Genomic DNA, 15348 nt, shown 5'->3' on the forward strand with positions numbered 1-15348 from the left:
GGTCCACTGTGTTTTGTCAAGTTGAGAGTCAATGCAGGATATTTTAGAGCACTTCATGCTTCCATCTGCTGACACGCTTTATGAAGTTGCTGATTTTCATTTTGCAGCAGGACTTGGCACCTTGCCCACAGTGCCAAAACTACTAGTAACTGGTTTGCGGACCATGGTATTACTGTGCTTGATTGGCCAGCCAACTCGCCTGACCTGAACCCCATAGAGAATATATGGGGTATTGTCAAGAGGAAAATGTCAACCTAGGCTTCTATAACACCTCAGCAGGGCCACAGGCTGATTGCCTCCATGCCACGCCACATTGATGCAATAATTCGGGCAAAATGAGCCCCGACCAAGTATTTAGTGCAAAAAATAAAAATTATTTTCAGAAGGTTGACATTTCTGCTTTATAAATTCTTTATTTTGAGATACTGGATTTTGGATTTCCATGAGCTGGTTACAACAAAAATAAAAGGCTTGAAATATTTCACTTTGTGTAATGAATCTAGAATATATGAAAGTTCCACTTTGTGAATTAAATTATGGAAAGAAAAAAAAAAAGTTTCCACGATATTATTATTTTTTTTTAGATGCACCTGTATATGCTGCATCTTTGTTTTCACAGAGACGTGGCTCAGCGACAGAGTTCCGGACACCGCCATTCAGCTAGACGGGCTCGCCTCGTTTCAGCAGGCGACAAGGCTGCCCTAATAACAGCGAGAGCCAAACTTTCCCGGGCCATCAGAGAGGCAAAGCGCGCACACACCCAGAGAATCCACAGTCACGTCCAGGACAGCGTCGACACGCGGCGCATGTGGCAGGGCATCCAGGCCATCACCAACTACAGGACAACATCAGTTGCCTGTGAAAAAGATGCCTCCCTTCCAGATGCGCTGAATGACTTCTACGCTAGGTTTGAAGCACAGAACGACGTGGTGACGAGGAAGACCACCCCTCCTCCCAACGACCATGTGCTCTGTCTTACCATGGCTGATGTGAGGAAAACTCTACGTAGAGTCAACCCACGGAAGGCTGCTGGATCAGACAACATTCCTGGCAGAGTGCTCAGAGGATGTGCAGACCAGTTGGCAGTTGTCTTACTGACATCTTCAACATCTCTCTGAGCAGCGCCGTCATTCCAACGTGCTTCAAGGCCACCACCATCGTCCCCATGCCAAAGAAGTCTTCAGTGCCCTGCCTCAATGACTACCATCCCGTCACACTCACACCCATTGTCATGAAGTGCTTCGAGAGGCTCGTCATGAGGCAAATTAAGACCCAGCTGCCCCCCTCACTAGACCCACTGCAGTTTGCGTATCGTCCAAACCGTTCAACAGACGACGCCATCGCCTCCACCCTCCATCTGGCCCTCACCCACCTAGATAAAAAGGATCCATACGTTTGAATGCTGTGCATAGACTTCAGCTCAGCATTCAACACAATAATTTCTCAGCACCTGATTGGACAGCTGAACCTGCTGGGCCTAGACACCTCCCTCTACAACTGGATCCTGGACTTCCTGACTGGGAGACCTCAGTCAGTCCGGATCGGGAACAGCATCTCTACCACCACCACACTGAGCACTGGGCCCCCCCAGGGCTGTGTGCTCAGTCCACTGCTGTTCACTCTGCTGACTCACGACTGTGTAGCAATGCACAGCTCGAATCACATCATCAAGTTCGCCGATGACACGAACGTGGTGGGTCTCATCATCAAGAATGATGAGTCAGCATACAGAGAGGAGGTGCAGCAGCTGACGAACTGGTGTAGAGCCAACAACCTGTCCCTGAATGTCGACAAAACAAAAGAGATGGTTGTTGACTTTAGGAGAGCACAGAGTGACCGCTCTCTGCTGAACATCGATGGCTCCTCTGTGGAGATCGTCAAGAGCACCAAATTCCACGGTGTTCACCTGGCAGAGAACCTCACCTGGTACCTCAACACCAGCTCAATTACCAAGAAATTTACTCAATTACTCAATTACCCCCATCCTCACTACAATCTACAGAGGGACTAGTGAGAGCATCCTGAGCAGCTGCATCACTGCCTGGTTTGGGACTTGCACCGTTTTGGACAGCAAAGCCCTGCAGAGGATAGTGAGGACAGCTGAGAAGATCATCTGGGTCTCTCTTCCCTCCATCAAATACATTTACAAAAAACACTGCATCCGCAAAGCAACCAGCATTGTGGACGACCCCACACACCCCTCACACAAACTCTTCACCCTCCTGCCATCTGGCAAGAGGTACCGAAGCATTCAGGCCCTCACGGCCAGACGGTGTAACAGCTTCTTCCCCAAAGCCATCAGACTCCTCAATACTCAGAGACTGGACTGACACACACACACACACACACACACGTGTCCTGAGTTGCACTTTAATTATTGTCACTTTATACCTGGCTGCTACCTCAATAACTGCTCTGTGCATAGAACACTCATCTCATAGTATGTTATGTTTACAATTGTCATTTTTAGAAACTGTCATCTTTTTGCACTACTGTGTACTGGTCACTGGTCTCTCACTGTGCCTATTCTCCTGTTAAGTTTTTGTAATTTATTCGTACTTTTTGCAAGTCAAGTGGTTGTCTCGTTTCACTGTGTACTGTACTAACTGTATATGGTTGAACGACAATAAACACCACTTGACTTGACTTGATACTCACACTACTGTTCAAAAGTTTGTCACTTGCCTGAAATGTTTTTCATGATCTTAAAAACCTTTTGATCTGAGGGCATATGCTTAAATGTTTGAAATTAGTTTTGTAGACAAAAATATAATTGTGCCAACATTTTTTTAATTACAAAACTAAAATTTTATAATTGCATTTTTTATGAAAGCAGCCACTAAGTGCCCAACATATAGATGAAAACTCATTCAATACTGTTTAAAAATCATCCCAGTGTTATAACTCAAGTGTTTGGTTGAGAAAATGCCAAGAGCACATTTCTGCAAAATCTAGGCAAAGTGTGGCCAATTTGAAGACGCTAAAATATAACATAGTTTTGATTTATTTAGGATTTTTTTTGTCACAACATATTTCAGTTTCTTTTATTCCATAGTTGTGATGACTTTACTATCAAATGTGAAAAAAATAAATAAACAAAAATAATGAGTAAGTGACCCTAATCTTTTGGAACGGTATTGTATATATTACACACACACACTGGCAGCTAAAACTTTGTAATAATGTACATATTTTGCTCTAATGGAAAGCAATTGGTACTTTTACTCACCAAAGTGGCATTCAACTTATCACAATGTACAGTCAGGACATTAATAACATGAAAAATTACTATTAAAATGTGAAAATAAATAAATAAAATACAAAGAGTTATCATCAATAAATCCTCCACGTGCAGCAATGACAGCTTTGCAGATCTTTGGCATTCTAGCTGTCAGTTTGGTCATATACTCAGGTGACATTTCACCCCACGCTTCCTGTAGCACTTGTCATAGATGTGGCTGTCTTGTCGGGCACTTCTCATGCACCTTACAGTCTAGCTGATCCCACAAAAGCTCAATGGGTTTAAGATCCATAACACTCTTTTCCAATTATCTGTTGTTCAATGTCTGTTGCTTTGCCCACTCTAACCTTTTATTTTTGTTTTTCTGTTTCAAAAGTGGCTTTTCTTTGTAATTCTTCCCATAAGGCCTGCCTCCCTGAGTCTTCTCTTTACTGTTGTACATGAAACTGGTGTTGAGCAGGTAGAATTCAATGAAGCTGTCAGCGTCTATTTTTCAACTAAAGACTCTGATGTATTTATCATCTTGTTTAGTTGTGCATCTGGCCTTCCACATCTCTTTCTGTCCTAGTTAGAGCCAGTTTTCCTTTGTTTTTGAAGACTGTAGTGTACATTATTGTATGAAATATTCTGTTTTTTGGCAATTTCAAGCATTGTAAAGCCTTCATTCCTCAAAACAATGATTGCCTGACTAGTTTCAAGAGAAAGCTGTTACTTTCTTTTGCCATGTTTTACCTAATATTGACCTTAAGATGTGTCAGTCTATTACATACTGTAACAACACAAAAACAAACAAAGAAAATTGTAAGCTTCATTTAACAAACCAAATAGCTTTCAAATGTGTTTGATATAATGAAAAGTCATTTTCTATTACCAAATTATCAATTTATCATGATTACTCAAGGATAAGGTGTTGGAGTGATGGCTGCTGGAAATGGGTTCTGTCTAGATTTGATAAAAATTGACTTTTTCAAATAGTGATGGTGCTGTTTTTTTACATCAGTAATGTCCTGACAATACTTTGTGATCAGTTGAATACCACTTTAGTTAATTAAAGAACCAATTTCCTTCCGAAACCGCTAAATCTGTCCAAACTTTTGTCGCCAGTGTATATATATATATATATATATATATATATATATATATATATATATATATATATATATATATATATATTAAAAAAAAAGATTCAAAACAAGATACAAGAAACTAAATGTGCTTTAAAACATGATTCTGCTGTTTGGTGTCTAAATAACAACAACATATTAATAATCAATATGATAATTAACAGTTAATTAATAATTAACACAGTGTGCTGTGGTTAGAGCACGGAGCACAAAATTCATGATCATATTACAACTGCTGTATTTTGTTGTATTAGATTAGATTTTTCAATTGCTGCTTCAAGGTTAAGCTTTTCAACTTTCTTATCATTACACAAGTTACTGCTGGAATTCTAGATTCAATTTGGATTCCAGAGCAAAGCTGAGGATTTAAAGGTCTTGTCTAATTGACAGTCTGACACAGGTGCTGGGATAGTTTATATGGACATTCATATTACAAATTGCTCCCTTGTACTCTACAGAGTTTGGTAGGAGTACCACAGAGTCTAGAAAATTCCAGGCTTCCCCTATTCTATCCAGTGATTAAACTCTCCATTATAGTCATGATCTTACAAGTACTGTATACAAATATACATTCAGTAAAATATCAAAATAGAAACTGTGCTTAAGTTCTCAAATAAAGCACTGATAGACAGTAAACACATTAAAGATAATCATCTCTCATCACCCAGGCTTCATGATTGTACCATAAAAGCAGCCCGCAGCCCTGAAGATCAGAGCACAAGCCATAGTTAGAAGATCAAGGGCAACAGTTAGATGTATGCTGCATTTGGGTGCGGTAAATCAAAATTTTGGCTGAAGAAATCTAACCAAATTCCTTGCCAATGCAAAACTTTTTACACAAACAAACAATAAAACTTTAAGGGCTTTAAAGTCACAAGTCTTGGCCTTTGTTTGATGGTTTAGGATCAAAGCCCAAACTGCCACACAGTTATCCACAGTTTGTGCACAGGAAAGAAGTGGAAATGCCTTTTTGTGTTCAAGCAACTACACTTGGTCCAGCTTTATTTCCAACAAGGAGTCTTTTGGTCTGTACGACCAGACTGGGAAGGAGGAGAAAATAATGGCTGGCACTAGGACGGTGCTTGTGTAAGGTCATAGTCCAGAATCAGGCCTTTGATGTGTGACAGTTTCTGATGGAGATATTCGCAATGTTTCTTCTCTTCCCGGTAGCCTGGGAACTTCTGAGGAAAAGGAAAAAGACAAAGACAATTGTAAATACACAGTACACTGCAAGTCAAAAGAACATCAAAATGAGCATGGTTTCACACGTTTTAAACTAAGGCTGTGTAACTGTACTGATTTCCTGATTTGATTAAAATTAGATACACATCTTAAATATTCTTTAAAGTGTGTCATTTCTGTCACTAGCGGAACCAACCAGAAATTAAAAAAGAATGCCCATTTTTAAACAGGTTTCTCTAACACCCTGTCTGCCATTGTTTGACCAAATAGATAGTCCCGTCCCAAACTTGCACTATTGGTTGAGCTAATGTTGCTATGTCAGGAAACTACTTGTAAATTTATCTCAAGTACTAAGTTGGTTTCCACAGTAAGCTAGCTCAGTTTGAAGGTGACATCTGCTGGACAGAAGGCACACTACAAGTGTTTATTAAGAATCTTTTTTTTACACATCCAGATAAAAAAGGCATACCGGAATATGAAAAACACGGATGTTTTTTTTACAATTTTTTTAGTATCGAATCAAAATGTGTATATTTTTACCCTGCCCTAGTTTAGACAGTCCTTAAAATGCTAAATATAAAGTTCACTAAAGGCCTATTTTCAACAAGCCTGTTTTTTCTGTGCGAATGTATATCTGAACAAGCTTTTGAATTGGAACAACACATTCCTATGGTGCTATTCACACCAGGCCTGACAAATCGTATGCATCACTCCAAAGGATTTTTTATGGAGAGTGGTCTGATTTTTGTTCTTCAGACCGCAATGAAAACAAGCTTTTTGTCATTTTTGGCAGTCGCTGCAGCTGCACAATCCAGTGCGTTAGTAACATTAATCAACGGAGAAAACATCGGTATTGGACGTGCAACTGATACATACCCCCGAAAAACAAAAACAAAATGGTTGAAGTACATGAACCCCTAGTACTGCAAACATAAACCCGGTCTGATTTTGAAAATCGCTTATCGTAATATATTTGCATGTATTATAAATGTTCATAAACAAAGTGTGTACATTTGCTCTTTTACTTGTCTCACGCACACAAACACTAAATGCAATGCAAATATGCAGTAAATAAATTATGTAGAGGATGCAAACACTTTTTATTATATACTGCATATGTAATGTGCTAATGCCTCATATTATATCATATACCTGGTGTTTTGTCTCAATGCATATTATTTAATATGTATTTTACTGTGCCTGTTATATATTTTTGGATTAAAAATAGCAGAGGTTCTGTAATTTGTTTGGACCAGCTTGAGGTAAAATGTCACATAAAAAGCAACTCACTGCTATTATCTCAAGAATAATATAACACATAAAAGTAGCATACTCCTGTATCTTTGCTCTTTCTCACAATGCACAAGATTATATTATTTTTAATGTTATGTATCATATTTTATATACCTGTTTTTTCTTAAAGCACATTTAATGTTATATTATACAGGCATTAAAAAAAGAGAAGTTCAGCTCGGGAAGCCATTTGGAATAGAAAACTATGTGCAAATATAAAGATTGTATATATAGATACATGCAACAGTGCTCTTTACTCATTGCACTCAAATTAAAAACACAGATTCTATATTCCTTAAAATGCATTAAAAACATGGAAAGAACATATTGAAACAGTTCCAACAAATTAGTGTTTAAAACACTAACATTATGCACTGACAGCTGAACAAGGTCCAAGCAGGAAAACAAAATAAATATTTGTAGAACAGCACCACTGCTTTGCAAACATTAGCAAAAAAATGATAGAAAGAATAATACTAATGTAGACTCTCTTACCTTCTTATACTTCCTATACTTGTCCATTATTTGATATTCCATAACCTAAAATAAAAATTTAATCAAACATATGAAACTAAAATTGCCTCTTAATCACATCATTTATTATATAACTTTTACATAACATTTGCTAAGGGATTATCTTGTGAAACACTCACATTGAAACATTTCATGAATAATTTCTAAAACATGCTTTGATATTAAGGTCACAAAAAGGTATAATTTTCCATACCTTATACTCCTGTGTCCCAGGAGACAATGTTTTTATCTTGGATCCCAGCTGAACAAACATCTCAGTAACTTTTCCTATGTGCTCATGAAGGTCTCTGTACTCATCATATTCTGCACAGAAATCCTCTTTGTACCTCTGTCGCTGCTCAGAGTCTGTAATAGTGTTGTATTTTCTGAAAAGAAAAAGAGAGTTTGTTTTAGTAAACTAAATTATAATTTAAGGTAATTTGATACAACAGCAATAAACCAGTAGATGGCACTGCAGATCAAAACAAATTTGGATTATTCACATCAGATTCCATTTAATGTCTCATATGTATGGGTTGCTTGTTTAAATATATCAGTCCTTTGTTGAGTTTCAAGTTCAAGTGCCAACTATTTAAAAGAAGGTTATAGAATTAAGTTCTTGTAATTTCTATATTTTCAAATCTAAAACTTGAATTCAGTGTGCCAAGTTCACTGTGAACAATGGTGATTTAAGGTTATGCATCTCTTTTTTTAATTAACAAAATCATATTTATTCTACAAGGAGCTAGGAGCATTGTTACTTTGTTACATTCTAGCAAACAATTTTAAACAACATCATACAAATTACTAGAAACACCCCAAAGGTTTTTAAATGATCAACATTATTCAGTTTCTGTTGCATAATTCATTTGTATATCAGCGGTTGCAGGCAATCTCTACTTGTAATTGCAATCCCCATTTGTATCTGTTTTTACTCACAATAAATAGTCAGGCAGCTCCTCGGGCAAGGCACAGGTGACAGGTGTGTTGGGCCGCTCATGGTCTACACATTAACAAACAAAAATGACAAAATGGTTTATATAATCTGTGATAAGGAACGTGGAGGGTAGCCATCGCTGACAAAGGCCACCTGATAAGATATCAATCTTGAGCAGGTGGAGTAAGCAAGCTCTGCACGTCTTAGTGTCACCCAGCTGTTAGAGAGTTAATCATCTACCTTGGTGCTAGAGAAGCGCACAGAGAGGCATACATCTGTGCACTCGCTCACAAACACACAGGAATATTTCCTGAATTGCGTTGCAAGTCCTAACCTGTTTTGCCATTACTTTACTTGAAATGAAAGTGTCTCTCTGCTAAACCACTTCTGTGTAACTGAGACGATCAGTCACTTTCACAAAAGTAATGAAAAGAGCCCGAAACAGGGCGTTCTCATTCCATTAAGTACCTTTTGGTGTTGTTGGACAGAATGTTTTGACAATGTAATTATCTGTGCTATTATCACTCCCTGACATTACACCAAGTAGCATTCATTACCGTACAAAAAGAAAAAGTAATTAAATGCATAATGCTTTTAAATAATACTTTTATTTTATCAAAGCAGTAGCCCTAAAAAGTATTTGGGGCACTTTTTGACACTCAAGTCACACAAAATATCAGGCATCTGCAAACAAATTTGACCTTTCACTTTTGTGCCTATGTTTTTCCAGTCTTTAACTGGCCAGTTTTGGTGAGCCTGTGGACTCAGCTTTCTGTTCTTGGCTGACAGAAGTGGAACCCGAAATTATCTTCTGCTGTTGTAGCCCATCCACCTCAAGGTTTGACGTGTTGTGCATTCTAAGATGCTATTCAACTCAATACAATTGTACTGAGTGTTTATCAGTTAATGTAGCTTTTCTGTCAGCTCGAACCAGTCTAGTCATTCTCCTATGACCTCTCTCATCACAAGGCGTTTCCGTCCGCAGAACTGCCACTAACTGAATTATTTTTTGTTTTGGCTCCATTCTGAGTAAATTCTAGAGACTGTTGTGCAAGAAAATCTCAGGAGATCAGCAGTTACAGAAACTCAAATAAGTCCGTCTGGCACCACCAATCATGCCACGGTCGAAATCAAGGAGTTCGAAAACATATTTTCCCCATTCTGATGGTTGATGTGAACAATAACTTAAGCTTCATACCCATATCTACAAGATTTTATGCATTGCACTGCTGCCACATGATTGGCTGATTAGATAAATCACATGAATATGTAGGTGTAAGGATGTATCTAATAAAGTGGTATACATTTTGTTATTTGAAAAGCTAGCAATAATTTCCTTGAAAACTATATTTCTTTAAAATAAATGCCACTTAGTTGGATATTTTGTTATATAATGCAAAGGCATTCATATATCTTTCAACCGGATTTAAATTGTCTAACATTTTGGGGCCACTGTATAAAAGTTTTTGATTCTACAAATCAAGACTGCACTTTTAAGACACAACACACTGAAATTGGGAAAAGACATGGAAATAATTACGATCTTAAGATAGCCAGACAGACAGAGAACACCCACCTTTAATATTTTCCTGGTTCTGCTTGAGGTCTGGGCTGGTCTCAGCCCATTCAGGTTTTAAGCGTTCCCTCTCCTTTTCTTTATGCTTCTTGGACTTCTTCTTTTTGTGCTGGCCGTTTGCTAGGTGCTGGTCAGTGCGTATTTCAGGTTCAGTTCGTGGGTGTTTGGGGCTGGAGAGAGGCTGCTGTGCTTGTACTGATGGCTCTGCTTTGGGGGCACTGTTAGGCTCGCTGAGCTTATGCCGCTGGTAAAGGCTGTCTGGGCTCTGCTGAGCACTTTTGGTACTCCTTCCGAACTCTAGTTTGCTCTGCAAACTTGTGTTCCCATGGTTGGAAGTGCTACGGCCCATGGATGAGCTTAGATTTCCATTGGAAGGAGATTGCAAGGTCATGTTCTGGTCAAATAATCGTTGTTTTTTCGGCGTCTGACTTTCTGGATGGTCGGAAGGCACTGGGCGTTTCTAGGAGTAAAGAAAGAGAATATTTTACAAACTTAGCAAAAGAAAAAGCAGCATGTCTAAAATCAACTTCAGATGAAAGCCACGGACCGCCTTGGCTCCATTTGCTGACTGTCTTGTGTGTATTGCACACAAAACTTTCTTGATCTGCCAAGCAGTTATCTGATTGGCTGATTTTACACAAGTCTTGGGAGTAAAGGCACACAGAGTTTTATCAGTCTGCCTGAATCAAAGTGGCCCAAGTTTGGCAAATCACTGGATTTGCCAAAGTTTGCCAAGTTAGTGCCATCAAGTCTTTCCGAGTTTTGATTGAGGAACTTAGTAGCAAGTTAACAAGATATTCACAATCATAATTGTATATTCTATTAAATAGTCTGTACTTATTACTTTTGGATAGGCAGAATTTACACATTTTCTGCTACTTTTCAAGTATTGTCTACACTACGGTCCATGAAGACTGCCACACCATTATTAAAATATGTTTAAATTCAGATAAAATATGGTTGCTTGCTCTACATGTCGATCAGGTGTCTCTTCCTGTATAAGTGGGTGGTACTTGGCCAGAATAAGCTTTATTGTGAAACAGAACTTCGGCCGTTTAGTCAAAAGTCTGTTTAAGTGAGACTACAGAAAGCCAAACATCTGAAAGAGACCAGCAATATTGCAGACCAGCAGCTTAATTGGCTCTTTCAAACAACAGTGACTGAAGCACCTCCAGCACCTCAATATAAATATATATAAATAAAAAAAAAAGCAGACGGCACCAAACATAATCTTCTCCATGAGAAAAAATAAAATAACATAGAGAGACTCTTCTCGCCTCAGGTGATCAATCAAAAATTCTATGAAAAACCTGTCTGAGAGCCTCTGAAAACCACCGACGATATGCAATACAGCATGCAAAACAGTATTGCAAACTTTTGCAAGATTAAAATGATATAGACTGGGCAAACCGATAGTTCTCCTTATAGGTGCATATTTACCATGGATAGATTCTTGACAGGGCTGAGCTGGGATGGAGAATCCCCTGGGGTTTTGTGGAATGAATGGTTAGACTGGAAGTTTTTCAACTGGCTACTGCTGCTGAGAGGCTGGAGTTTTCTGGAGTATCAGAGAGTGAAAAACAAAATCAAAATGGCATTCCATGCATACAATGCAATCAGGAAACCTTTACTAATTCAACTTAAGGGACAGTTCACCCAAAATTGAAAACTCTGATTTCATTAATCCTCATGTTGTTCCAAACTCGTATGACTTTCTTGTATGGAACACAAAAGGAGTAATTTTGAAGAAGGTCAACTCTGCTTTTTTATCCATAAAATTAAAGGCAATGGAGGCTGAGGCTGTCAGTCAATCTGCCAAACATCTCTTTTTGTGTTCCACATAAGAAAGTCATAGGGGTTTGGAACAACAGGACGGTAAATGATGACGGTTTTCATTTTTGGATGAATTATCCCTCAACTATCCTTTAAAAATAAATAAAAAATATCACACCCACACCCGTTGGGTGCATTATGAGGACTCTCCGTAGACGTAATGATTTTTGTACTGTACAAACTATATAGTCTATCTCCTAACCCTCACAAAATCTTTCTGCATTTTTACATATTCAATAAAACATAGTTTAGTATGTTTTTAAGTCATTTTAATTATGGGGACACTAGAAGGTCCTCATAAACCACATTTATAGCATAATATGTTATTACCAGTTTATAACCTAAAAATAGTCCTCATAACCCACCCACCCACCCACCCACCCACACCCACACACCCACCCACACCCACACACCCACACCCACACACACACACACACACACACACACACACACACACTGACCCATCCCAAGTTGAGATAAACATTTCAGTTCCAAAAAGCTATTAAAAGGTGGATCTGTGCTTAGAGGAAATGGAGTAACTAAACAGGAATAAAATTATCTCTGTATCAAGGTATAGGATTTCCACAGGTGTTAATCAGTGTTACAAGGATGTGTTGTTCCAGAACAGCATGTAAAAAAATAAACAAATTCACACCTGCACTAATACACAGCATTCATTCAATCAGAATGCCAGGGCTTGTTAATCTAGCTTAGCATTTCCGGTAACTGAGTGATAACATCTACAGTGGGACTGGCAAAAGCCTTGCTAATGTCCAGCGATGAGAACAATGGTGCCAGATACATTCTTACACTTCTGGAACTTTCCTCTGGCAATCTGCTTCCTACAGTTCCTTCCTCTCATAGAGCTGCTTTTTCATCTCACGGAGAGATCATTTCTCCCAAGCATTCCTGCTCTGAAACCTAACAGTGTACTGAGAAACTCACAATGCTAAACTAATCTGAACTTCTTAAGAGAGAAAAAGAGGGACTTTCAAGAGTAAACTCACAGGGTGGAATACAGTTGAGTTCAAAATTCCACATTCAAAATCTATTTTTCTTATTAATCAATAAGATTATAGGTCACTAATTAAATACACAGATTTGTGAAAACGACTAAGTCCTTGTGCATAAGGTCAGATTTTCTTGCTTCCATTGAGGCACACAAGATGTTCTTTGGAACATTTTCAAATCATGAGGTGATAACATGGATCATCAGGTGTTGCACAAACCTGTGGAGACCATGCCAGCTCTAGTGCATACTAGAGCTGCAAAAGGGGAACATACAAAATACTAAGACATTCTGAGATTCATGTTTCAACTTCTCACTCAAATTGTAATGATATAATTTGTAATGAAAAAAAAGATTACAATTGAAAAGTTTAAAACAGAAGCATTTGCCCATTGGATTCAAACTTTTGAAACTGTAAGTAGTAGTTTAGGGAATTTTCAGCAAACCATGTTGTGCAAGTCCCATTCTGGGTGTTTTACAATTCCTTGTGTACTGCAAGAGTGACTTGAGCTGTCCCATTAGGAGACTTTATACTCTGATTGGCAGTGCACTTAAAAATTGAGAGTGATGTGAAGTCAGAGAAGGAACCAAAAGTATGCAGTGAGTGAGGAGGAGTGTGGCACACCTCCCAAAAACACGGCTGCCAAGATCATATTTGGCAGGATGGGTTTACTTTTATTCCCCTATTGTTCCGGGACTGAATGTGGCTGCTCAGCAGCATTCAGCACAGTAAATGGCACTGCCTCCTGCTCAGACAGGCCTATTAACCACATCATCTGTGCTAAAACACGTACTTAATAGGGCCCCAAAACACACCATCAACAGAGTGTGGGGGCAAGGCCTAGGTCTAAAAGGATGGGTGACTACACAGTAGAAAAATCTAAGGAATCCCAGGAAGAGAGGAAATATTGTTCTGAAAGCTTAAGATGTAAATAAACAATACTAACAAGCAGAGTGAGATGTGCTTAGGGGTCTGTGGAGATGATATACAAATTTCTTCTCACATTTTTATGACATTTCGAACTATTTGAACGAACATTTGCATGGTGATTCTCATGAAATATGCCAAGAAAATATTGTGGTCCCATTTTACTCCAAAATCAAAAGAATCAATTAAGAAATAGCATTTTGTATACATGTAGCTATTTTCAGGGCATTTTAGACTTTTTACACTGTGACATTATTTTCATGACAGTTACGCACATTTAACTCCCCCAATTCTCATTACCACAATGCGAAAAAAGATGGTCATTATGATATTTTCATTACCACAATGCGAAAAAAGATGGTCATTATGATATTTTCATTACTGCAATGTGGAAAAAATATTTAATAATTTTTTATAATATTATTTAAAATTAAATTATATAAAAGTATTTATATATCATAGTAATACTCCTTTGGTAATTCCTTTCATTTTCACTTATAATAATAATACTAATTCAATAATACTGTAATATAGTAAAAACAATCGTGTTACGGTATTGAGAATCATCACTGAAAACATTGGGAATAGTAAAAGCAAAAAGTTTGAAAATAATCTCCTAAAAATCTTAATGTGAATTTTCCTTATGCACAGAATAATTGTCAATTTTTGGTATTGATTTGGAGGTTAAATATAACAAGGAGATTTTCATAATGGGTTAAACACAATGATCAGTATAGCATTATATGAAGTAGTTAATAAAGTTAAAAAAAGTTTACCACACACCTGGTGTATCATATGCAACATTAGTTACAATATATTATCTATATTTATTTAAAGTTGAATACACTGAAAGAGAGGATAACATGTGATAAATTTGAATGTTTCTATTGAAAGTGAGAATATGCTTAACAAGAGTAAAGTAAATAATACAATATTTATTTTAAGTACATAATGGATCAAATTTCAAGTAATGTGAGAATATGCACCTAGACAACACCCTTTGAATGAGCTGCCGCTCTTCCTCCACATAGCCAGGCCAATCTTTCCGTACATGTCTGTAGAAATCATCCTTTAGAGTAAAGCTGTGGTCTTTGGGATTGAGTTTAGCCACCTGAAGGAAATGGACAGTAGAGTTATTAGATTCTTTCCCAATGACTAACTTGTCTGTCCACAACTGCGCTTTAGTAACAATATTTCAACAGTGTCTGAACAAAGGGAACAAATTGACATGAATTGTCAAGTGCTATTTCAGTCAGCATCTTTTTAAGAAACATTATGCTTCAGAATCTTACTAGAAAGAAACATTATTTACGATAGGCCTTTTAAGGACATCCTTAAATACATCAAGAAGAAAATAATTCAACTAGGACCTCGTAAATGTACTACAGAAAGCATAAGACATTCTGTAAAGCACTTCTGCAAATGGGCTATGAACCCACCATAACCCTCCCTCTGTCAAAACACAATCCTTTTCCAAATATCGTAAAGGCAGCAGGCTAATTGCTGCTGCCAGTACAGCCAACTCCCCATGTTGACTGCACTGGAACTCCCAAATATAAACGCAGCAGGAACATTCAGCAAATAAACCTACTGAGAGAATCAGCCGTGCTCTATTGCATTTGGGCTGGAGAAATGGCCATTTGAAAAATCTCTGGACATACTGTGAAGAATATGAGATGAGTGTTAAACTATGTTGAATTTACTGAAGTAGG

General features: G+C 37.9%; 1 protein-coding gene across 2 annotated transcripts in view; it reads right to left on the minus strand.

Moving 5' to 3' along the window:
• Positions 1-4389: 4389 nt before the first annotated feature.
• LOC127623393 (RNA polymerase II elongation factor ELL) overlaps positions 4390-15348 on the minus strand; it is a 50395-nt gene continuing 39436 nt past the window's right edge. For both annotated transcript variants that reach the window (XM_052097849.1, XM_052097850.1), the window contains 7 exons: positions 14623-14747; positions 11307-11424; positions 9867-10326; positions 8293-8356; positions 7568-7739; positions 7336-7380; positions 4390-5546 (listed from right to left, as the gene is read on the minus strand). In XM_052097849.1, the coding sequence (XP_051953809.1) occupies positions 5436-5546; positions 7336-7380; positions 7568-7739; positions 8293-8356; positions 9867-10326; positions 11307-11424; positions 14623-14747 (1095 nt within the window). In that variant the 3' untranslated portion in view covers positions 4390-5435. The remainder of the gene's footprint in view (positions 5547-7335; positions 7381-7567; positions 7740-8292; positions 8357-9866; positions 10327-11306; positions 11425-14622; positions 14748-15348) is intronic.

The sequence above is a fragment of the Xyrauchen texanus genome, chromosome 29 (genome assembly GCF_025860055.1).
Source record: "Xyrauchen texanus isolate HMW12.3.18 chromosome 29, RBS_HiC_50CHRs, whole genome shotgun sequence".
NCBI lineage: Eukaryota > Metazoa > Chordata > Actinopteri > Cypriniformes > Catostomidae > Xyrauchen > Xyrauchen texanus.